At 39.3% G+C, this 23,674-nt stretch overlaps 1 protein-coding gene across 12 annotated transcripts in view; it reads left to right on the forward strand.

Moving 5' to 3' along the window:
- CFAP54 (cilia and flagella associated protein 54) overlaps positions 1-23,674 on the forward strand; it is a 301,315-nt gene that overhangs the window by 192,131 nt on the left and 85,510 nt on the right. For all 12 annotated transcript variants that reach the window (XR_011433771.1, XM_023631775.2, XM_070254526.1 and 9 more), the window contains 10 exons: positions 15-222; positions 2,321-2,400; positions 3,984-4,153; positions 12,241-12,346; positions 14,409-14,556; positions 15,585-15,742; positions 15,914-16,093; positions 16,198-16,324; positions 21,380-21,535; positions 22,839-22,944. Coding sequence is in view for 11 of the 12 variants with exons in the window: in XM_023631775.2 (XP_023487543.2) it covers positions 15-222; positions 2,321-2,400; positions 3,984-4,153; positions 12,241-12,346; positions 14,409-14,556; positions 15,585-15,742; positions 15,914-16,093; positions 16,198-16,324; positions 21,380-21,535; positions 22,839-22,944 (1,439 nt within the window). In the remaining variant the exon portion in view is untranslated. The remainder of the gene's footprint in view (positions 1-14; positions 223-2,320; positions 2,401-3,983; positions 4,154-12,240; positions 12,347-14,408; positions 14,557-15,584; positions 15,743-15,913; positions 16,094-16,197; positions 16,325-21,379; positions 21,536-22,838; positions 22,945-23,674) is intronic.

Consider the following 23,674-nt stretch of genomic DNA (forward strand, 5'->3'; position numbering starts at 1 on the left):
TTTCATTATTTTAGGCACTTGATGAATTAATAAGTAAAGACTCGCCTGTAATTCTGCTTACAATTGGCCAACAACATCTCTTAAATAAGTTTTCTTTCGTTAAAGCATACTTTTTCATAAATGTGGCTGCAACAATAAATTGTGTCCCAGAAAATACAGTGAAAACAGTCCACCACAGCCTTGTTTCTCAGAGGAGTAGAGCAAACCTCACAACCTTGAAAGGTAATCTTTTATTTGTTGCTTGCTTCTCTTTTTCCTGCCTTTCCCTAACTATTTGGCACTCCACTCCCAATAATCTATATGAACAAACTAGTACATATTCTTCCGTATTTTTCTCTGAGCTCACCTAATGACACACATATGTGCTTATGTCTAGGTATGTTCATATCCATATCCATCCATGTATAGCCATATTCATACACTTTTTCATATACATACGTACAAAATAGGATTTGTCATGTGTTTACAAAATGGTATATTTTACATTTTCCTGCATCTTGCATTTCTCATGCAGAAAAACCTCACTGAAACCACTCTGAGTCAACTGCTTCGCTTTGGTCCACTGTACTGGCTGTGTAGTCATCTACACTGTGAATATCCCATGGTTTATTTAACCATTCCTCAACTGACATGCAGTTACTTTGTTTCAAGCAAACAGTGCTGAAGCGCTACATATCCTTATAATATAGTATATACTTCTATAGGATAAGATACCCGTGGATGGGATTTATGGGTCATGGTATATATGGATTTTTCAAATGTATTAGATGTTGCCTTAAAAATAGTTGTTTTTCACCATTAAGTATGATGTTAACTGTGGGTTTCTCATAGATGTCCTTTATCAGGTAGAGGAATTTCTCTTCTGTTCTTAGTTTGTTGAGTGATTTTATCACGAAAAGGTGTTGGATTTTATTAAATGCCTTTTCTGCATCTATTAAGATGATTATATGGCTTTTGTTTTTTATTCTATTGATATAATGCATTACATTAGTTGATTTTTGAGTGTTTAACCAACCTTGCTTTCTTGGGATAAATTCCCAAGGCCATGGTGTATAATTCTTTTTGTACGTTGATATATCCTGTCAGTATTTTGTTTAGGATTTTTGCATCTATATTCATAAGAGCTGTTGGTGTGTAGTTTTCTTTTCTTGTGCTGTCTTTGTCTAGTTTTGGTATCAGAGTAATCTTGGGCCCTGTCATAAAAGGTAAGTTTTATTGTTATTCAGGTATGATGAGGCCAGCAAATCAGGAGATGACTGCCGTTGGAAACATAGTTTGTTATTTCCTCCCAAGAGGAGGGGCATGCCACGACATGGGAGGGCCATACAGGGCAGGGTCACGCAGGAGGCTGGGGGAGCATTGAGGAAAACGTGGGTCAAACTCTTCCTCGGGTCTCTCGCCTTCTGATACTCATCCCAGGGTGCTCCATACCCATCTCCAGGCATTCATTTTCTATCTGTGTCTCTCTCACTTTCCTCCTTAGCGGAGAAGACCCAGTCCCAGATCTGGGACTTTCCCAATGCTCAAGCCCTCTCTCATCCTCAGCTGACCCCTAGCTCCAGAGCCTCCTAATTTAGGAGAAGAGCCAGCCAGGTTGGAGTTGGAAAAAGAGAGGGAGTCAGGTGTGCTCAGTCCCATGTTATTCTAGACTCCCTCTTCCCACTGACAGTCTCTTTGGGTGGGTAATTTTGGCAGTAATTTCCAGTCAAATGATGATGAGTAGTTTTTCTCTCTCCTCTGTAGTCTAGAAGCCATGTTTACTAAAGCAGAAAAAGTCTGTGATCTGAGTTCTCTCACTTCTCCTCGGCTCAGAATAAGCGCTGGCCTCAGATGGTGGGTGGGTATGCTGAGAGATTTGAGGATTGTGCTGTTCCCATGGTCTCACTCTCTGCTCTTAAGTGTGAGGGGCTTGTGCAAATCAGCAGAACTGTGGCTTCCAAGGAGATCTTATTGAAATATTATAAGCATCTGGAAGACCTAAAATACTGTGAGGACCTTAAGGGGTCCTTGGATCCCAAGGGAGGAGCTACTACTTTATATCAGTAGCTGATAACTTAGAAACATTGAAAAGCCTCACTGAGCATCCATAAGATCTTTTCAGAATGGTCTGATTTGTTGTAAGCATCAGCCGCAGTCTTCTAATGTGTGATATTTAGGGACCATTCCATAAAGCAATATGCTTCTAATTAACGTTGTGGTTGTTTTTTTAACATTAAATTTAAGGATGGTTTCCCAACTAATGACGAGTTTTATAAAATAGAATTAATATTTAAACTAATCACAGATATCCTTGGTTTTTCCAAAATTTTTTATCTTATAGATCTATGTTTAAAGGAGGAAGTAAACTCAGTTTATCAGCTTCCAAAAATGAAAGATGACTTAACCCTTAGCACACTAAAGGTAAATTTGAGAATTTTTTCAATTTGTAGCATATCAGTTACCAAAATGCCCACTTTTAGGCCCTGGACAGGCCCACTGTCAGGGTTTGCTTTCTCTTGGGAGACCAGGTATGTTTTCTTGCGTAAGCATGGGGTGGGGCAGAGATGAAGTCTACTCCCCATGAGAAAAGTGGAGGCCCAGAGGGTCCGACTTTGACTATACAACCCGATGAAGGCACTGTGGAAAATATGATTCATTACTTGATGGGATTTGAGTATTCATGCCCTGTTTCACATTTCCTAATAATAACAGCGATCACAATAGCAAGAACAGCAGCCACCACTTCTTCAGTGCTTACTACATGATGGGCACTTTGCATAATTATTTAGTTTTCATAACTCTATGATGTTGGTATTAATCTTTTTGGAACTAGGTTGTGCTGAACCGTGAGTAAATTGAGGCTTAGACAGTAAGAAATTCACTAAGGCCATACAACTAATAAACTATGGATTATGTTCTCAACCATTATACTAAATTACCCTAGCACTTATATAATATTTACTGCTCTGTACAAACAAGTTTTTAGAGACCTGTACTTTGATATATAGGTTGGTCCTTTTCTCTTTTGCCATGTTAAGTTGCTATTTACTGTTGCCCATCTTCTGTAAAATCTTATTATCTTCACATTACCATTTGAGTGACCATAGTTTATTTTGAAATACAGTAGATTCTCATTGTTCACAGATTCAATATTTGCTAATTTGGCTACCTGCTAAAATTAATTTGTCACCTCAAAATCAATACTCGTGGCTCTTTTGTGGTTATTTGCAGAGCATGGAAAAATATGAGTTATGCAACACGCACGTTCCCGACTGTTGAACCAGGCAATGTTCTTTTTTGTTTCCACTTTCATACCATAAGCAAGTATCCCTTTCATGGTCTATTTATTGCCACTTTTTTTTTTTTTTTGCATTTTTGTGCTTTTCTTTTGGTGGTGATTTCACTATTTGAAATGGTCCCTACGTGTAGGGCTGTGTGCTGTTTAGTGCTCCTAAGTGCAAGAAGGCTGTGATGTGCCTTATGGAGAAAATGTGTGTTAAATAAGCTTCAGGCAGGCATGTATAATAGAGCCATGGGCTGTGAGTTCAAGGTTAATGAGTCTACTATATATTAAATGATGTGTCTTTAAATATAAACACACATTAAACAAGGTTATGTATTGATTGGTTGACAAAAGTATTGTGACCAGAGGCTCGCAGAAATCTATCCTTGTGTTTCCACTAGGAACAATGGCTCAGGATTTGCTAATTCAGTGTTTGCAGCAACTTTGTAGAATGTAACTATTGTGAATAATGAGCATCGCCTGTGTGTACAATAAAAAGTAACCGTTGTACAGGCTTATTCTGGCCATTACTTTCCTTTCCATTCTTTGTTCTCTTTTTCTGTTCGATGAGCTCTTTTCTCTAATGTTTATATTCAAATTTCCTTTTTGGTCTTCCATTTATTGTTACTTTTCAGTACATGAAAAATATTCGATGAATAAGAAGGAGACATTATTTGTATTATTTCTGAACTTACGTGATTGTGTGGTGTTCTTCCTTTAGTCAGTTCTACTGATGGAAGCTGAAGACCAGCTAAACCTCCTTGTGTCAGAGATGGAGCATCCAGGCCACAAGAACCTCGCTCAGTGTTCTGTTGGCGAGCTGGAGATTGTGGTGGAGGCCAGGCTTCAGCTCGCGGCAATTGCCCTGCAGAGACACTGGGCGGCATACAGGTAAGTCTCTTCATGCACAGAATAGAGTTTCTTCCTCACCCTAATTTGTCAGAGGGAAAGGGTTTGAAAGCAAGGAGATCCATTGGGAAGCTATTCTAATAAGGAGAAAGATGTTAGTAGTTCTGACCAGGGTGGTAGCACTGGAGGGAGTGATAAGTAATTGGATGCTGGGTATATTTTGAAGGTAGAGCCATTAGAATTTGCTGATGCATTGGATGTAGAGTTGTGAGAAAAAGAGAGGACTTAAAAGAGAAGTTGTCACTAACCAAAATGGGAAGGACTGTGGAGTGCAGCTCATTTAGGGGAAAGAGCAGGAGTGAAATTTTGGACATGTTTAGATTGAGATGTCCCTTTGATGTACAATTGAAGATGTCGAATATTTTTGGAATCTTTGGAGTATGGACAGTATTTAGAGCCTTTTTGCTGAATGAGCTTCATAAGGAAATGTGAGTAGATGGAAGAAAGAAAAGGTCCAAGGACTGAGCCTGGGCTTGGTACTCTAACTTTACGAGACTGGGGAGTAAATGAGGAACCAGCAAAGGAGATTGAAGAGAAGTAGCCAGCAAATAGAAGAAAATCAAGAGATTATGGAATCCTGAAAGCCAAGTGAAAAAAGTGAATCAAGGAGAATGGAATGATCAACTGCGCCAAAAGCTCCTAATAGATTAAGATGAGGACAGAGAGTTGACCATTGGATTTAGCAGTGTGGAGGCCATTGGTAACCTAGACAGAGTAATTTTAGATGGTGGTGGAGGAAAGAGTGGTTTGATGAGAGAATGGGAAGGGGGAAATTAGAGCCCACGTGTAAAGATGATTCTTTTGAGGAGTTTTGCTGTACAGGAGGGTAGAGATATAGGATGACAGCAGTTGGTAGAAGTAGGGTCAAGACAAGTTTTCTTGAGATGGGAGAGAGAATACATTGTATGCTAGTGAAAATGACCCAGGAGAGAGGGAAAATTTGGTGCTATGATGTAATTGGTACATGGTACAGCAGGATCCCAGTTCAGTCTGCTCTGTTTCTCTAACATAGAATAAAATTATCCCTAGTTTGGGATTCCAGAATGGTCTCTGAGGTCAAGGAAACCTGCTGCCTGCCCAAAGTATAGATGGAAAAAGGATAACCCAAGAGAAGTCCGTTCCTCAGATCTACACCCTTAACGATTGTGGGGTCTGAATTAGCACTGCCAATGAAATGCAGAAACCCTGAGAAATTAACCTTAAAACTGGTCCTGACATCATAGAGATGGAGCAGATGCAGAACCAGGACTGGCTCATAGACATTAACCTAGGTGGTGCAGGACTCCCATGGAAAATAACTCCCACTAAAGATACCACGCAGTCAAATATCATAAACCAAATGAGGAAACAGCCATAAAAGAGTTAGCAGACGCAATAAATAGCAGTCTTCACAGCCCAAGAAAGAAACCCTTCAAAGATAGGAAGGGTGGAAGAGAATCTGTAAAGCACGGGTGAACAACATAAAAAAGAAACAGTTGGATTTGGAAAAGAACCACATAAAAATCTAGAAATGAAAAATATAGTCACTGAATATAAAGAAGAAATGATCAAATTAAATGAAAAAACAATTGTTCGATCTTTTCCTCTCCTTAACTTTCTCCTTTATACTGAAATTCCGTGCATTCAACGCCGTGCCTTAGTTTCCGAATTTGGAAGGGGAGTTGAATTTCAGGCTGTCGTTCTCTCTAACCAAGAGACACTAATCTGTAGCTTTCGTGAAGGGGAGAGCAGTTCAGCAGAAATCCTGCTTTGCTTTGATTGGAAACATACAATCATCTCATCAGGGTGAGCCTTGACTGAAGGTCATTCCATGATTAACCACATCTAAATCTGATTTTATGCTAGAGACAGTGTTGGTTTTTGGAAATTTAAAATTTTTGTGGTTTCCAAGTAGTGATGAAAATTCATAAAGTCTGTTTGGAGCAGTGATTCTCAGTGTGGTCTGCAGCTCTCTAGGGATGTCCCCGAGACACTTTCAGGGGGTCTGTAAGGTCAGAACTATTTGTATAATGAAACTAAGATGTCATTTACCTTCTTCCTGGTTTTGTTATTTGCACTGATGCTGCAAAAGCAACAGTGGTAAAACTCCTGGCATCTCACCATGGATCAAAGCAGGGCCACGAAAGCATGCTAGAGGTCACTACATTCTTCACTGCAGCACACTTGCAATTAAAAAAACAAAAGCCAGTTTCACTTAATGCATTTGATGAAGCAGTAGGATCTGTTACATTTATGTCTTTACTCTTTTTTTTTCCTTGTGAGGAAGATTGGCCCTGAGCTAACATCTGTTGCTAATCTTCCTCCTTTTGCTTGAGGAAGGTTGTCACTGAGCTAACATCTGTGACAATCTTCCTTTGTTTTATGTGGGATGCTGCCACACCATGACTTGATGAGCTGTGCTAGGTTGGTGCCTAGGATTCAGACCTGTGAATCCTGGGCCACTGAAGTGGAGTGTGCGGACTCAACCACTATGCCACTGGGCTGGCTCCTATAAGTCCCTATTCTTGAATATATTTTTAATGTTCTGTGGGAATATTAAATGAGAAATACACCTAAAACACTTCTGCTACATATCAAAGTCTGGAGGTTGTCTCGAGGAAGAACACGTATATGATTGAACTGAGGGCTGAATGAGCTATTTTTTTCACGGAACACCATTTTTATTTGGAAAAAAACAAAACCAAAACCGAACTAACAAACTATGGTTATTCAGACTTGAGTATTTGACAGGAATTTTATTGAAAATGAGCAAAATGAACATGCCACTTTTAGGCAAAAAACTAATAGTATTTGTTGCCAATGATAAAATCTAAACTTTCTTAGGAAAATTAGAATTTTGGAAAATTTGTATTTGCAACCATGAGCTTGACAGTTTTCTAATGCTTAGATTGTTCTGATGAGATTGGTGATAATATTAACAAGCATCATTTAAAAAAAATTGTCTAATGAAATATTTCAACATTAAGGGGATTCACATAACTCAGGGGGCTAATATTTTCCAAATGACCAGTGGATGATGTTCCAGAATCCTGGGTAACAAGAGAGACCAATAGGTTTTAATGTAAAAGAGTAGGAAAAGTTCATCAGTGTATGATATTTGATTTTCTACATTGCAAGAAACTTTTAAGAAAATATCACTTGTCACATTTTCATGTAGTATCAAAGAAGAAGGGTCAGCCCACCAACCCTGGTTATCTAGTAGTAAAGATTCAGAAGTTGGAACGGACTGACAGCTCTAACAAATAAATCAAGGAAGAATATTCACAATTATCTGAAGAGGCCACTAAACTACTCCTCCCATTCCCGACAAGTATCCGTGTGAGGCCTAGCCTTCTTCATACACTTCAACCAAAACAATATGTCCCGACTGAGGGAATGCAGAAGCAGATAGGAAAATCTTCTATGAAGTAGATTTTCTCATAAGCCAGATGTTAAAGAGATTTGCAAAAATGCAAAAACAATGGTGTTCTTCTCATGCCGTTTCAATTTTTTTGTTTCTTTTGGAAAATATAGTTGTTTTTCATAAAAATACATTATTGACATTAACATGTAATGAATTTGTTTTTGTTTTAAAATGAATTAATAAATATTAAGTTAAAAAATTTCTCAGCTTAAGTTTTAATATGGTAATTAGAGACCCACTGGTTTAGAGTATTGTCGCATATACAGCTGTATTTAGGACTACGGTGGTAGTTGACTGACGGTAAAATAGGCTTATCATAATAATATACCATTTGCCCCATTGAAGTTTGAAAAGAGAAGGAACTGTTACTAGATGATTTCCTCTAGAAAATATATGATTTGAATATATATAAATATAGTTAGAATATATAAATTTAGAGTGTATAAAAATATGGTTAGAATATATTAGAATTTATGTATTTCGTTTTAGAAACTAAAATATATATTTAAAATATTTTTATATATATTTATATTCTCTTTCTCTGTACATATGTGTATAAATATATATACAGAAAATGTACAACTACATGATTTCCTATAGAAGAATATAGAACTCTTTTCTCCAAACCGTAACCCAGAGAGCAACCGCAGCCCTAGAAAATATTTGTCATTTACCCTCATTCTTTCCCCAGCTCTCTACACCCTTTTGGTATGGAAGATATGACTGACTTTTTTTTTTAGGGAGGAAGAAGGAAACAAGAAACTAAAAATTACAAAATGGCCACAGAAAGGAGTGTCATAATAGAACTTTAATTTGAAGACCAGATAGACATATGCAAATAACGTGCCAGTATCCTGGAATTGCTCCCGTTTTAAATACAGGAGCCCGGCCCTTGGGACAAAACCCGCAAAAACTTTGATGTTATTGCCTTTTTGCAGCAGAGTTGTCATTTAGGGAAGCCTGCTGTCAGGATGAATGAGTTTTTCCTACGTGAACTTTACCCCCCACGAGCTTCTGTTTGGATGCTGCTGAGAGTGTTGGCCAGTCCCTTTCCCAGATGACGGTTAGCTTGACATTTCCTGATACTTCTAATAAAATTATGTGTCAAGGAAATTGAAAGGCACATTCCCTAGGGTGACAGGTAGAGTGAGCCGCACAGATTTTACGAGAACACACTGACCATTTTGTCGTGAATGTTAATAAGAAATAAATGAGATCAAAGGTATTCAAACTGTATTTCTACTTCTTTTAGGGCTGCCTCTCTCTTTCAAAATCCTGTCTTTTTTTTTCTTAAATAAGTGTTCCTTTCTGTTCTCCTTTCTATTTAATTTATTGTCGAAATGGGATAACATTTGAGCCTTTTAATTTTGTGTCAGAATGAAACTTCCTTCCTTGGGGATTTTAGACTGCTTAGAGTGGGTAAGCCTCCTACACTGTCTGTCTCTCGAGCAGAGTGGAGAAACTAGAAATTTTGCACTGGCAACTAAGCAGTAGCAGGTGGATTAGGACAAGCTAGTATGTTTATATTTTACTCACTAAGTTTTGGGATTAGCGAGATTTCAAACCTCATACCTCATTTCTCTTGGCGTCACAATTAGGGCTTCAAAATCAAAAGGGTGGGATGGGCGTTGCTTTCTTCTTCCGAGGTCCTCTAGTAGCCATCCTGTGCTGGCCTCCGAAGCCAGTCAGTAAACAAGGGGCCTTAGAAACGTGTGTGTGTCCTCCAGGAGGAAGCGTGTGGGGAGAGGGAATTCCGTACCTGTACACATACTGAATCAGCGTTACGTTCTTTGTTGTTGTTTTCTTGCTTTGTTTAGTTTTATTTTAAATAAAAATCAGTAAGCGTCTATGATCACAAACAAGACCTTAGAAAATATTCTACAAATATTTAAACCATTTTAATGAGTTAGTAGAATCTTGGGAGTTTAAAATTCAATAATTGCACAAAGGTTTTGATGCTGGTTAACAACTCAGAAAAAAAATCTATTTTATCCCCCCATATCCCCTGGCCTCCTCAGTACACTAGTGATAATAACAGCTAGCATGCATTGGGTGCGTCTGTTTGCCAAGTACTCCTGTTTGGTCAGCATGCCCCACTCTCACTAGAATGCCAGCTGCTTTGAGGGCAGGGACTGTATCCATAGCCCCTAGATTTGTTCCTGGCCCATAGTAGGTGCTTAATACATATGTTTGAACAAATGAGAGTAAATCTCTCATTTAATCCTTATAATTCCATTTCATGAATTCTGCTAGGTTGAATTCGAGGCAAAAGGTATAACACCAGACAAAGAGGGCCTTCTATGCTGATAAAAGGTGCAGTCGACAATAGCAATATAACAATCATAACTAGGGCACCGAGTAACACTGTGCCAATCTAAACAAAACCACTCTTGGTAGAACTGTGCAAAGACAGCAGCCTTGTTATGGCACAGAGGTTGAGAGTGCAGGCTGGGGGCCAGCTGCCTGAGTTCTGATCCTGGCTCCTCTTCCGAGCTGTGCCACCTTAGGCAAGTCTTTAACATTTCTGTGTCTCCATTTCCTAATCTGTAAAATAGGGATGATAATATTATCTACCTTGTAGGTTTGTGGTGAAGATTAAGGGAATTAATTCACAGAAAGCACTTAACACAACACCTGACAGCTGATAAAGACTCAGTAAATACTAGTTATCATCATTTTTTTAAACAAGGATTGTGGGGGAAAAAAAGAAAAAGTAGGAAGTGAAAAGAGGCTTTAAATATGTAATTAAAAGTTATTAAAAGTTATTAAAATATGTAATTAAAAGTTGAGCATATGAACATACTCTAGAGCCTCTGGAGACTCCATCTTCTTACAAACATCCATGGACATGCATGGACCTCATCATAAACTAGGCCTGAAACCTCAGTAACTGGTGCAAAGAAGGAGGTGTACTGACCATGGTCCAGGGATGCGGGAGGCCTCTGGAATGTGTGTAGGGGGAAGTGATGTGATCTGATTTACATCTTGATGAGAGATCACTGCGGCTGCTGTGTGGAGACTAGGAATGCGGGACAAGAGCCATGGCGGGGTGGTTGGTCAGCAAGCTCCCACAGTCATCCAGCCTGGAGATGACAGTGGCTTGGATGAAGGCATTAGCAGTGGAGGACATGAGGAGGTGAAGAGCTGCTGGCTGGTATCCATATTTTGAAGGTGAAGAACTGGTTGATTGAACATAGAGTGTGAGCCAAGGGGAAGCAATGGTGATACTGGGCTCTCTGTCAAGGCTAGAGAACAGGGAAGAAGAGCAGGTTTGGTGGAGGAGGTGGAAGCAAGGGGATCTGCTTTGAACCCATTTGAGCAGTTTCCTAGGGCTGCCTTAACAAAGTCCCCCAAACTGGGTGGCTTCAAATGACAGAATTTTCTCTCATAGTTCTGGAGGCTAGCAGTCCAAACTCAAGGGGTCAGCAGGGCCGTGCTCTCTCTGACAGCTGTAGGCGAGGGTCCTTCCTTTCCTCTTCTAGCTTCTGGTGTTTGCTGGTCATCTTCGGTGTTTCTTGGCTTGAAGGTGAATCACTCCAGTCCCATGGCTGTCTTCTCCCTGTGTGTCTTCACAGCATCTTCCCTTTGTGCCTATCTGTCTCTCTATCCAAATTTCCCCTTTTTATAGGGACACCAGTGATATTGGATTAGCGTCCACCCTAGTGACCTTATATAACTTGCTTATCTCTGTAAAGACTCTTGCCAAATAAGGTCACACGCTGAGGTACTGAGAGTTAGGACTTCAACGTACCTTTTTTAAGGGGGGACACAATTCAACCCATAACACCTGTTAAGTGTGATTGTCTGTTAACTAGTCAAGTGGAGATATCAAATGGGGAATTAGATAGATGGCTATATGGTCCATTTGGCTTTCACCCAATCTTTCTGAGTTATAAAAAACACTACAATAAGCGTCTTCAGGTATGCAGATTGTTCTGTATTTTGAATTTTGTTTTGGAAAAGATTTTCAAAAGAAGAAGCCTCTTGATATATTTTATTAAAATATTTTGAAAAAGTGTGACATCAGTTATAAATTTAACATTCTACAGAGGAAGGAGGATGTGATAGTTTGAAATGCACAAAAATTTACGTATGGAGCAACAGGAAGTAAGGAGAATTCCTATCTCCTGGCTTCTATTTTCTTAATTTAGTCCATTTCCCTTCTAGCACTGCTAGACACTGATTAAGCAATAATTTAGCTGAAGAGTTTCCATGTGTATAGTGTTAAGTAACACAGTTCTATAAGCTCAAAAGCTGGAGAACCACATTCTGATGTATACAAAATACATATGTGCTCGTTTTATTAATGAGATTGTCAGTAAATTTTGTTTTAGATCTTGGAAACATTCATTCATTTATTCACTCATCTTCATTTAAAAATGTGTTTTAGCTTCTGTCATGTCCCAGCCACTAGATGCTGGGTTTTAAGAAGGAATAAGACAAATCAGCTGAGACAAATTGTAGAGCAATTTACAAGCAATTAAATAGTGTGATAAGTACAACCCTGTGGTTAAAACCAGGGGGCTATTAGGGCACGTAGAAGGGGCACCCAACAGTTTCGAGGGTGGGTGGGGTGTGGGGAGGTTATGTGGAGGAAGAGACAGGAAATAACCTACAAATGCCACAGTGTAACCTAATAACGTTTAAAATATATTCTCTATTTTAGTGCGGCAATGGTATTTTCCACACTTAAACTCCTCCAGGATTCAAAACTTTTTAAAAAGAAGGTAGTCCAAGATGACACAGAGACTTCTGTCTCTCCAGGAGCTTCTGTATGTATGAATTTAATGCTTCTGCTTTCAATACTTATTATGATAACTATGGGCAGGCTGGGAAATTGTCTAGTTAATTATTTGGGTGAAACAAAGGGTAAAGTAGAAAAAGCGTTGAGTTCAGGGTAAAAAGATCTGTATTTAAGCCCTGTTGATGCCATTTATTAACTGGTGTACCTTGAGCAAGTCCCTTAAACTTTTTTTTTTAATTATGTAAACTCATTTGTGAACTGATGGAATTGGATGTAATAACCACTCAAGTCCCACGAGAGGTATCATTCTAGTATCCTAGATCTGATTTCACTAGCAAATGAAGTTGTTTCGCAAGCCTTGCTCTTCATTTCCCTTTTGAATTTATTACTTCTTCAGCATTACCAGTATGGCACCTCTTGTGCTGTTTCCCACTTTGAATTTCTCATAGTTAGATTCTTCCACCTTTGAGCTCTCAAATCTATTTGACAACTGGTATCGCACATTCTTTGAAATTTTATTGGACTTTGATAAGACCAAGTAATTTAATAATATAGGATTGTTTGGGATTAAAATATAAAGTTTCAAATCACATAGAATCCTTGTTCTTATTTTAAGCTTTACTATTAAAATCGCTAATATCTAGTGTCATTACAAAAAGCAAAACTAATTGTCCTAAGTAGAGACTTATTTTGTACTATATTAAAAGCAATAAAAAAGCTAAAAAGCAATCTAATTCTAAAAATTGTTTCAGAGCAGCAGTAGTTTCCAGTTGGGGGCTGTTTTGCCTCCCAGGGGACACTGGCAATGTCTGGAGACATTTTGGTTGTCACAACTAGAGGCGGGTGCTAATGGCATTTAGTGGGGAGAGGTCAGAGATGTTGCTAAATATCCTATAATTAATAGGACAATCCTCCACATCACTTATCGGACCCAAAACGTCAAAGGTTGAGAAACCCTGATTTAGATTAAGCATAACTTGGCTTTTCAATACTAACAGGAATGTAGGCATTGAGAGTTTAAGGGCATTTTTGATGTATTTCTAATCTACACACTAGACTCCTCGAGTACCTGGTGTGCCCGTTCTAATCACCATCCTGCCTTGGGCCCTCCGTTCACTTCTAACTCTGTTCCCAGGCACAGCTCACACTGCTCTCCTGCGCTTCACCTGTCTGTCACATTCCAGCCGCCTTCAGGTCCCTGTAGCTGCTGCTTGATAGCAGGTGTTGCTGGTTGGTTGGAGATGATGAGCTGTCAGAGATGCATAGCAGGAAATTCCTAGAGCAAATGGCTGTTGTCCTAGATGATATTAAAGTTGCAAGGTGTCTAAGATTGATTCCCCTCCGGAATAACTTCCCTTTGCACCTCCCTCCCAGTGGCTCTGAACATTGGCCACCCTTTGTAAAGTGTAATGATGAGGATGGTGAATCTGTTACAATGTATGTTTGCGATTAGAACAGCGAACAACAGTATAACAGTGGATTAGTGCTGTGGGCTCTAAATTCAGAACGACATAGGTTTGAATCCCACCTCTGCCAAAATAGGATGGAGTTTAAGCAAATAGTTCACCTTTCTACGTCTCAGTTCTCCCATCTGTAAAACAGAAATAATAATAGCCCCTTTTGGACTTGTCAGGAGGATTCAATGAGATAATGTATATAGAGCCTGTAGCCCAGTGCCTGGCACAGAATGAGCCCTCAATAAATACTTGCCAGTATTATTATTTTTCAACCTTTAAAATGATGTTTACAAAATTTTTGCAGACATGGAAACTGCTGATAATATGATTTGCAATGAAAAATTCAGACTGCAGAACTGTTTTTCAACAATAGGTATAGAAAAAAAAGAAAAGCTGAAAAGCAGTATACCAAAATGTTAACAGAGGATTGCACGATTATTGGTGATTTTATTTCTTTTTTTTGTGTCTGTTTTTTATATTTTGTAGAATATGCAAGAATATTTTGTAAAATTAAAAAATTTAATACTATTAGACGGTATCAGATGCTTCTCTTAACTTGCATTATATTTAGCATCTGGCTAGAACTTTGACATTATGAAATGGGAAGATAACCATCATTTTAATGTTGTTTAGGCCACTGAAAATAAAGATGATAATGAGTTTTTAGATCCTATTTCCCTAAATTCTCGAGAATATTTCAACATTCATCTGTGGTTGAGGTGCCGCTTAGCATTGGTGACTGCATTTGTTGCACAGATTCGTGGCGTTGGAATCGTGAAAGGTACAAATATCCTATTCTCTTAACCAGTGTTTTCACAAAAATTAATTTTATTTAGGCAATGGAGGTTTTATTGTGATATATTTTATTATAACATTAACATTTTATAACTTCTAGCTTGATCTGTTTCCAGAATTAAAAATTCATGTTATTAAGTAGAATAATCATTTTCAGGACCAGCCTTGGTGGCCTAGCGGTTAAGTTCAGTGCGCTGCACTTTGGCAGCCTGCGTTTGGTTCCCAGGCACAGACCTACACTGTTTTGTTAGCGGCCATCCTGTGCTGGTGGCCCACGTACTGAAAAACAGAGGAAGATTGGCACAGATGTTAGCTCAGAGTGAATCTTCCTCAGCAAAAGAACAAAAAAGAGAATAACCATTTTCCACAGTCCCTTGTATCACTGAGAAGGACATATATGTTAACAATGTATGCAAAACAGGCAAGGAGATTTCAAAATACCAATATGCAGGTCTTCTTGTCACTTAGGAAGGCAGTATGGTGTAGAGGTCCAGAGCACAGATTCTGGAGCCACCCCACTTGGTGGCTCTCACCACCACTTCCTTGCTAAACGATCTTGGCCAAGTCTGTTAATCCCCCTATGCCTCAATTACCTCCTCTGTGAGATGGAGATAATTGTACCTACTGCGTTGGACTGTTGTCAGAATGAAATGTGCTCAATTTATAAAATTCTTAGATCACAGTCTGGTGCGTATAAATGTTAGCTCTTACAATGATTAATAATTGTCCATTTGTAAACCTAGCTATCCACCTATCTCTGTCCATCTCCCAAATTAAACTATTTTATGTAATATCGTTATTACTGTCACAGCATTGAATTATCCCTAAGTTCTTCCCCCAGATTACAACATATTTGTTTTAAATGTTTCGTGGAGAGTCTATTTGTTTTCCATCATTATGTCTTCCTTTCTCCTATAATATATAATATTCCTGTGATGAACACTGGCGATATTATGCATATATAATTTCTTACTCTCTCAGTGCATTTTAAGTAACTGCATTTGTTTGTTGTAGAAAATGATATGACTGATTATGTGAGCCTCATCAACGAAGTGTGTGTGGAGGCTGAAAATGCAGGCGACAGGGAGCTACAGGCTGAATTCTTGATGCAAGCGGTAATCATTGGCCTACAAGAAAAGCATTTAAAGGCAGACATCATAGGAAACCTGCAGGTAGGAAGGAAATCTCATTCCCATTGCTATTTACCAAAGGATTCCAGTTAGAGCAAAAGGAGAAAGCTTTAAATTCCATTAGGTACCAAATGCCTGACTGTCAATATGGCCAGCTCTTGTTTCAGGGAATTGCAAATGGTACTATCAAAAGGAATAATTTTATTTTAATAGGAAATAATACATTTACTTGGAGGAAGCGAGTTTATTTCTCCTCGATCTTATTTAACCCTGGTGAAAAGTATGCTTTTGCTGGATGATTTAACAAAAGCTGAGAAATTCAAGGAAAGTCCTTCGTCAAAAACAGACAAATTAAATTTGTTGACTCAGTCGCACAACATTCTTATTGAACAGGTGAGAGTGCTTTTGTGTCCACAAGACTTTCTTTTTCTTATTCTGGACCACATTAACTAATTACTTATTATAGTTTATTATTATTATTATTTTTTATTTTACAGATGCTAACTTTTGGAGAAAAAATTGAATTTCCTTTATCAAACACTGATTACCCAAGTCCACTACAGCCTTTGAAAAATATCTATCTTCCTCATGTCATGTTATTGGCCAAAACAAAAATGAGAATTGGTAAGAACTTAAACATGCATTACACTCAAGTCACTGATGAAAAATCTTATCTATCATATGAGTGCATTTATATGGGGCAAAATTTATGAATACCCAGGCTCCATTTATTTAACAAATAGTTTTTGATTGCCTCCCATATACCAAACTCTGTGTGAGGTCCTGGGAAGTTATTGAGATTAAACTAGATCTGGTTCCCACTATGTCTATAGTGTGGGAGAGAAAAATAAACAATAACCATATGTAGGAGTGCATATTGTATCATATGTCATATCATATTCTCAATATTGTATAAAGTGTGTATTTGATAGAACTACTAGAGAGGAAATCAGCAAAGATATGAGAAGCTTATATATAATAATAACTTATGTGTATAATGATCAATTGTGATCAGTGTTATGAAAGATGTAGGTAAGATCTGCTGATAAAGAATAACAAAGGGAGGGATGCCTTTTTAAGTAGAGTGACTGGGGAAGACCTCTCTGGGGAGATGGTATTTAACCCTAGATCTTAGATGTGAGTGAATAATTATGCATAGTGGAGGCAGAAGGAGCAGTGAGTTGTAGCCTCTGAGGTCTGGACGAGCTTGACACGGTTCTGGAACTGCAAGGAGATCAGTGCAGCCAGAGCAGAGTGGGCTAGGGGCAGCCTAATGGGAGGAGCTGAGCCAGGGACAGTTTATGTTTCAAAAAATTACCCTGGCTGCTGGGTGAAGAAGAGATTGGAGGGTAGACTGGGGCCAACCCAGAGCAGTCCTGACTGGGGCAGGTGGACCAGTAAGCAGGAAGCTTACAGCTCCTCAGAAACCAAGGAGGGGCTCCCACACATTGTTTCAAGCTTTCTCCAGGACACTGCCTCTGAGTTTTGATCCAGGGCTGCCTGCTTCTGGCTCCCAGGCTCTCGTCCAGATCAGAGGGCAGAGAATCTTGTACCAGCTCTCTCTGTTCTAACCTGGATGAACCATGCCTTTTTATTTTCTGTATTTCTGATGCTTTGTCATCAGGGGACTTGCTGACCAGGGAGGGACTTCCCCTCCTAGGGTTAGCCCATTCCTAGAGATTAGCAAAGCACTCTCCTGTGAGCATGCCTTTCGTATGCAAGCTAACCCTTCCTGAGCCCACACCCCGAACCTGTATTGGGCTCCTTTATTGTCCTGCGCTGGGCTCTTACACTCTGGGCCAGGATTTCAATGTCCTCATCACCCCAGGAACAGATATCAGACTACTATCCGAGCCCACTGAAATTATTCAACTAGCCAATCCTAAACCTGCTTATCCTGCTTACTCTACCCCACCCACACTTTCCTACAAAGATCACCATAAAGGTTCTTGCCCACATTTTTCCTCTTGCTCCCTCTACCTCCAGACCAACCCTGGTGCTTCCCTTTGTGGCCCTGCATGGGAGATGTGCCCCCTCCTCTTGGGAACTGTAACAAACTATCTTTTCAATGGCAGTCATCTCCTGACCTGTTGACCTCACCATACCTGAGTAATAATAAAACCTACATTTTCTTTATAAATATATAATTTATAAAATATTAAAAAATATATAACTTATAAAATATTAAAAAATATATAATTTAGAAATATATAATTTATAAAACATTACCCCTCACCACCTGGGACCCATCCGCCTCCTGTACCAGCAGCTGCTCAGCTCAGGAGAGGCTGATGGTCAGACTAGGATGGGGAGCGAGGTACAGCAGAGATGTGCTCAAGCCATCATCTGTCCAGAATCTTCTCTCTTATTTCCCTTCTGCTCCCCCCATGATTATTATTAATCATTATTGTTATAGGATTATCATCATCATCATCATCATCAGGTATGAATTTTATCACTTTAGGTAAATCACTTCACCTCCATATTACTGAGTTTCTTCCTTTATTAAATCAGGCTGGCCTAGCTGACCTCTAGGATTCCTTCCAGCAACCTGATCCCATGAGAGCTACTTTTCTGCATTTTTAGTCCACACTTTGTTATATTATCTGTATGTTTGATTTCTACAGGAGCTTAGAGTGCAGATTTTGTTAAACTGTACAGATTGTGTTAGACCCAGTGTGTTCTCTGCATTCCTGTCGCACTAGTCTCGAAGATGTGTCACCACTCCGTGGCAATACTGCTGCTGTTTTTTAGACTCACTTGAAGCGGAACAGCTTGCTTTCTGTTATATTATATTAAATACAGACTTAACAAACAAAAGCAAAAGCAGCTTTTCTGTCAAAACAATGTCAGTTTCACAACTTCTTTTTCACAGAGTGGATGTTTCTTGGAGAAAGGAGCACTTCAATATTATGAAGCGTAAGATCATCTGACTTGATGCTTTCTCAACAGTTTTCCTTTATAGTGATAGTGTAGATTCCACTGCAAGAATAGAGCCGTTTAAAAACGTTTTTTTTTCTTTGTGAAAGCCTCTGACGGAAAAAGGTGTTTTGAGATTATTTTTATAAAACAAAAAATGAGTATCATGGTTATTTAAGATTATTTTTCCCATTAATCACTAAACCTTGAGTTCCCTTATTAGATGGAAAAGTAGATTACTGATTTATTATCGGCGTGAAGGAAGTTGTAAGAATGATGCCGAGGAGTGGGGATGTAATAGCGAGCCAGTTACCATCTCTGCCTTCAAAGAGCCTATTATCCTGTTAGGGAGAGAGAGAAAACAATCAACAATTCTTTTTCTAATTTTAACAAAAATCTAGGGGGCCTGGCCCCATGGCCTACTGGTTAGGTTCAGCATGCTGCACTTTGGCAGCACAGATTCATGGGTTCGGATCCCAGGCACAGATCTACACCACTTGTCAGCCATGCTGTGGCAGCAACCTACATATAAAGTAGAGGAAGATTAGCACAGATGTTAGCTAAGGGCTAATCTTCTTCAGCAAAAAACAAACAAAAAAAGGATCTAGAAGGCAATTCAAGTACTATTATTATATATTAGTATTATATTACATAGCACTATATTATACATGGAATATATATAGTATATATAGTACATATATATATAAGTGCCTCAAGGACTTGAAGATACTTGATATTTGTGTCTTATAAGAATGAACAGCTACAGTGTAATTTGAAACAGTAAGCAAAACATATAAAAATGGGAGCTGTATTGAAATAGGAGGTTGTGTTGGGTAAACGGTATAAGCATATCCTTCTCGCCTGGGATCTAATTACAACTGGTAATTGTTGGGGTTAAGAGCATGGACTCTGGAGTGAGAATTCTGGTCCAATTCCCTTGAGCGAGTCATTTCACTTCTCTGTGTTTCAATTTCCTCTCCCATAAAATGTGGATAAGAACAGCACCAGTCTTACTGGCTTGTGGTAGAATGAAGCGATTGGAATGTGTATGTGTTTAGAAGGGCGCCTAGCTTGTTCTAAGAGCTTTGTGGGTGTTAGATGTTCTCATTATTCCATGCCTGGCCTCCTTACGCTCCTGGGAGCCAGGCCTAGTTTCTTCATTTTCATAGTCTCAGCAGTGTGCTACCATCTTGCCTCATCCAGAGAAAAGGCTCTGAAACGTCTCCCTGGATGAGAGAGAGAGAGAGACAATTTCTCCACCATCTTGCCATTCATACAGCACATTCCTGAACTAAAACTTTATAAAAAGTCCTAGGTTTCTTGAAAACTCTTGGAATTGAAACATTTCAGAACCCAAAGGAACCTCAGATATTTTCGGGTTCTGCTGCCTCATTTTTCAGAGGAACACGCTTAGGGCCCAGAGCCTGTGGGGACTGGTTCAAAGGCTCAAACGTCCGTGGTAGCATCCATGACTGGCTTGGACCCAGCCCTTCAACTGGAGCCCAGCTGCTGCATCATTCTGCAATCCTACACTGCCTTTCTGTTTGCATTCCTCTCCTGCGCGTGTTAAACCAGCCTCTCAAGATAGCATGTCCCCCAGTTGCCTCCTACTCTTTATACCAACATATTTCTTCTTTAAAATTACCAAAAGACAAGCGATCATCAGCTGCCGGGCTTGACAGCACATTGTCTGGGACGGCTTCCCTGACTTTTCCCACGTCTGGGCCTGCGCTCCTGGAACCCGCTCCCCCAGCGCCCTGTGCTTTCCCTGCCACGCAATCGACCGCACAGTATTTTGATTGCCTGTCTGGCTATTCTCATTCCCCGTTAGACTCTAAGTTCCACAATCTCTCTCTTAAGGGGCATTGCAGTGTCATAGTTTGGGGTGCAGGCCCTGGAGGTAGGCTGGTTAGGATCAAATCATGGCCCTGCTTTCTAGTCACATGACTTTGGGTGAGTTACTTAAATGTCACTGTGCCACTGCCTTCTTCTCTGTAAAATGAGCATAACAATGGTGGCCCCTCAGATTTGGGAGGATTACATGAGATAATGCTTAAGTACTTGGGATGGTGCCTGGCGTGTAGGAAGCACTTAATAAACCTTAGCTCTTATTTTTCTCTTTTCTCATTTTCATGCAGTGCCTAAGCACTCAGAAAATATTTGTTGAATAAATGTCTGTCTGTCTGTCTGTCTTTGAGGCCACACAGATTAAATCTAATGCCTCTTCAACAACACAACAGTCCTTCACTATGTAAATGATAATGGGACCACACAAGAAGTGTAGCATGTGGCCCTTGTCCATAATGGGTTTGCCATCTAGTTGGAATGATAAAATATGCATAGCAAGCAACCACTGTAGAGTTGAATAGAAACAAAATTACTGCCTATTAATATATGCAGGTTTTATTGGGAACAGCATAAAACTTCATAAAACTTCCAGATGTTTCCCTACTAACAATCTCATCTTAGGAACATGGAAGTTATTTTGTACAGCATCATGAAATTCTAGAAATGAAAGAGACTTGAGAGATTATCCTTCATTTTAACAATGAGAAAATGTGGAAGTTTATCAAAGATAAAGTTTCAAAGGGCAGTTATTATAGTTCCTTGAAATATTTGGGTATGGAGTTTCTTTAAAACATGTTTTAGATGCTAAAATCTAAAGACTGCCAGCATTCTTAATAGATGCCTTACTGTGAGAGAAGTCTGGTAACTTGGAGGCCTGGTGTCAACCTTGTATATTCAACTGTCTTTCTTTAGGACATACAGTGGCCAAGCAAGTATATTATACCGGTAAAAGGAAAGATCCCTTAAAATGGTTACCTGCTCTTCATCTTTTTGAAATAGCGTTGAAACTCTGTAAGATATCAGCAACAGAAGAACCTGAGGTGGAAGCTGAAATACTTTTTCAGAAAGGTAAGGTGTATTTGGGGTGAGAACCGTGATAAAATTTGTGGAATTTTTTTCCTATTAACAATAGATTTCATGACAATCTGGTCACGGATTATAAAAAATACAGGTTTTACAAAGGGCTTGGTCATGACAAAAGCATTGGTACCTCTGCCAAGCTCAGTCTTAGATAAAGAGAAACCTGTATATTTTAAGTTTATAGGTAAAAAGAAAAAAAGTACTATTTCTTAGTTTCTTTTATAATTACAGTGACCCTCCTCCTGACATAGTTTCTCGTTTGACTCAAAAATGTCAGCATCAGACATTTAACTATAAATAATTTTACTTAAATAATGCTTGGAAGATATTTTATCTGCATGATTTCATTATTTAAAAGCGTTTTAGTTGATTTCGATAAGAGACACATACCCATTTAAATTAAATAGCTAAAGCATATCTCTATTTATAACATATATATAACACATATTTGCATAATACATTCATATAATATTATGGTGGCCGTTTTAGCCATGAGTAAAATGATGATGATTGCTATAATTTATTGAGCATCTACTAGATGCTAGGCTCTGTAGTCAGTGTTTTACATCTCATCTTGCTAAATCTTACAGCAGCTCTGTGAAGTAGGCATGACCAATACTGGTTGATAGGTAAGAAAATGAGGTGCGGTCTGGTTAAGCAACTTTCCAAAAGTCAGCAGCTACTAAATGATAGTACCCAGATGGGATCTTAACACTGGGTGGCTCTGTGCCCTGTCCACGTGCTGCTTGAAAACTGTGAATCTTTTTTATAGTGATTGTAAGATTTCCCTTTCTTGCCCTCTTTGCTACAGAGGTGCAATTCCAGCGCCTACATTTGAAGGCTGCTGCTCGCCTTGAGGGCTGGGAACTGTGTGAAAACTGGAGCGTTTGCATCATCCATGGTGGTTTTCAAGCATTTGCTGACATTTTAAGATTTGTTTTTAGCAGAGATGTTTTCTATGATGGATGTGGGAAAAGGGAACGAGTGTTACAGGAGCAAGGGGAAGCACAAGATAAGGAAATGGAGGGAAAAGTAAGATGCTAAGAACAGTTGTGTCTGCAAAGTCAAAGGAGACTGACTCAGTGTTGCTAACTAAAAGCAGGGGCATCCTTGAGACTCCTGGGGAACAAAAGATCTTTCCCCCTTGGCTTACCTTCCAGCAAGAAACAACAGACGGACACAAAGGACAGCATATCCAGTTTTCTGAATTTCTAGCATGAAATGTTTGTTCTGAAGTTCTAAATGATAGAAAAAGGGAAAACCATCTTTGTATATCTTTTTCTTCTTTCAGGCAAAATAGAACGTCAAATATTGATGGAAGAGAAATCCACAGGTTCACAACTTGACAGTTTGTTTGAAGCTATACTACTAAGCTTGAGACATGATCAAAATGCAGGGTAAAAAAAATATCTTTTCATTATTGTAATAATGTGTGTTTTGGTTTGAGCTCCCTGTTCTGGTAGTAGGTTGAATATTCCAGGCAGGAATGATTGGAGACCCTCTTCCCATGGCAGGGCTAGTTCACTGGACTCTGTTGTCCGACAGGCTTACTGACTTCCAGGAGCTTGTAGCTCCTGGCTCTGATGCAAGGGCCCATTTGCATGATGGTTGATGATGGCAATTACCATGATGGCCTGCGGGCCTGTGAATTGCTTCTAGTCTGTGTTCAGATTGATCTCCTGTCAGTCCCAGAATTACAGGGGCCTCCCCTGAATGTGAAATTGTATCTAGAAGGGATTTATGTGGATATTCACTCTGGTCAGTAGTACCAGGGCTGGCCAACTTAATTCTGTATAAAAATCACTTAAGACCGAGAGTAAGTCGCCATTATTACGACTGCACTGATCTAAAAGGCCCCACCTGACAGGTCTGATTGTGAATACCAGACCTAACCCATACAAAATCACTGCTTTCTGCATAACTGTATGTGTCTTTTTCCATTTTAATTAGCGTGGGAGGGTAAGTTGGTTTTCAAGGCTTGGTTTTCAAGGCAGGTTCCTCCAGTCCTGATCCTCACTTCTTTACTGCCTTGTGTGCTGGAATATTCCAGAACGGTCTTGCTGCTGGGCTTCATAGCAGTCATGGCATGGAGTGTTGCCAGCACAGGACAAGGTGGAATGCTCAGCT

The sequence above is a fragment of the Equus caballus genome, chromosome 28 (genome assembly GCF_041296265.1).
Source record: "Equus caballus isolate H_3958 breed thoroughbred chromosome 28, TB-T2T, whole genome shotgun sequence".
Taxonomy (NCBI): domain Eukaryota; kingdom Metazoa; phylum Chordata; class Mammalia; order Perissodactyla; family Equidae; genus Equus; species Equus caballus.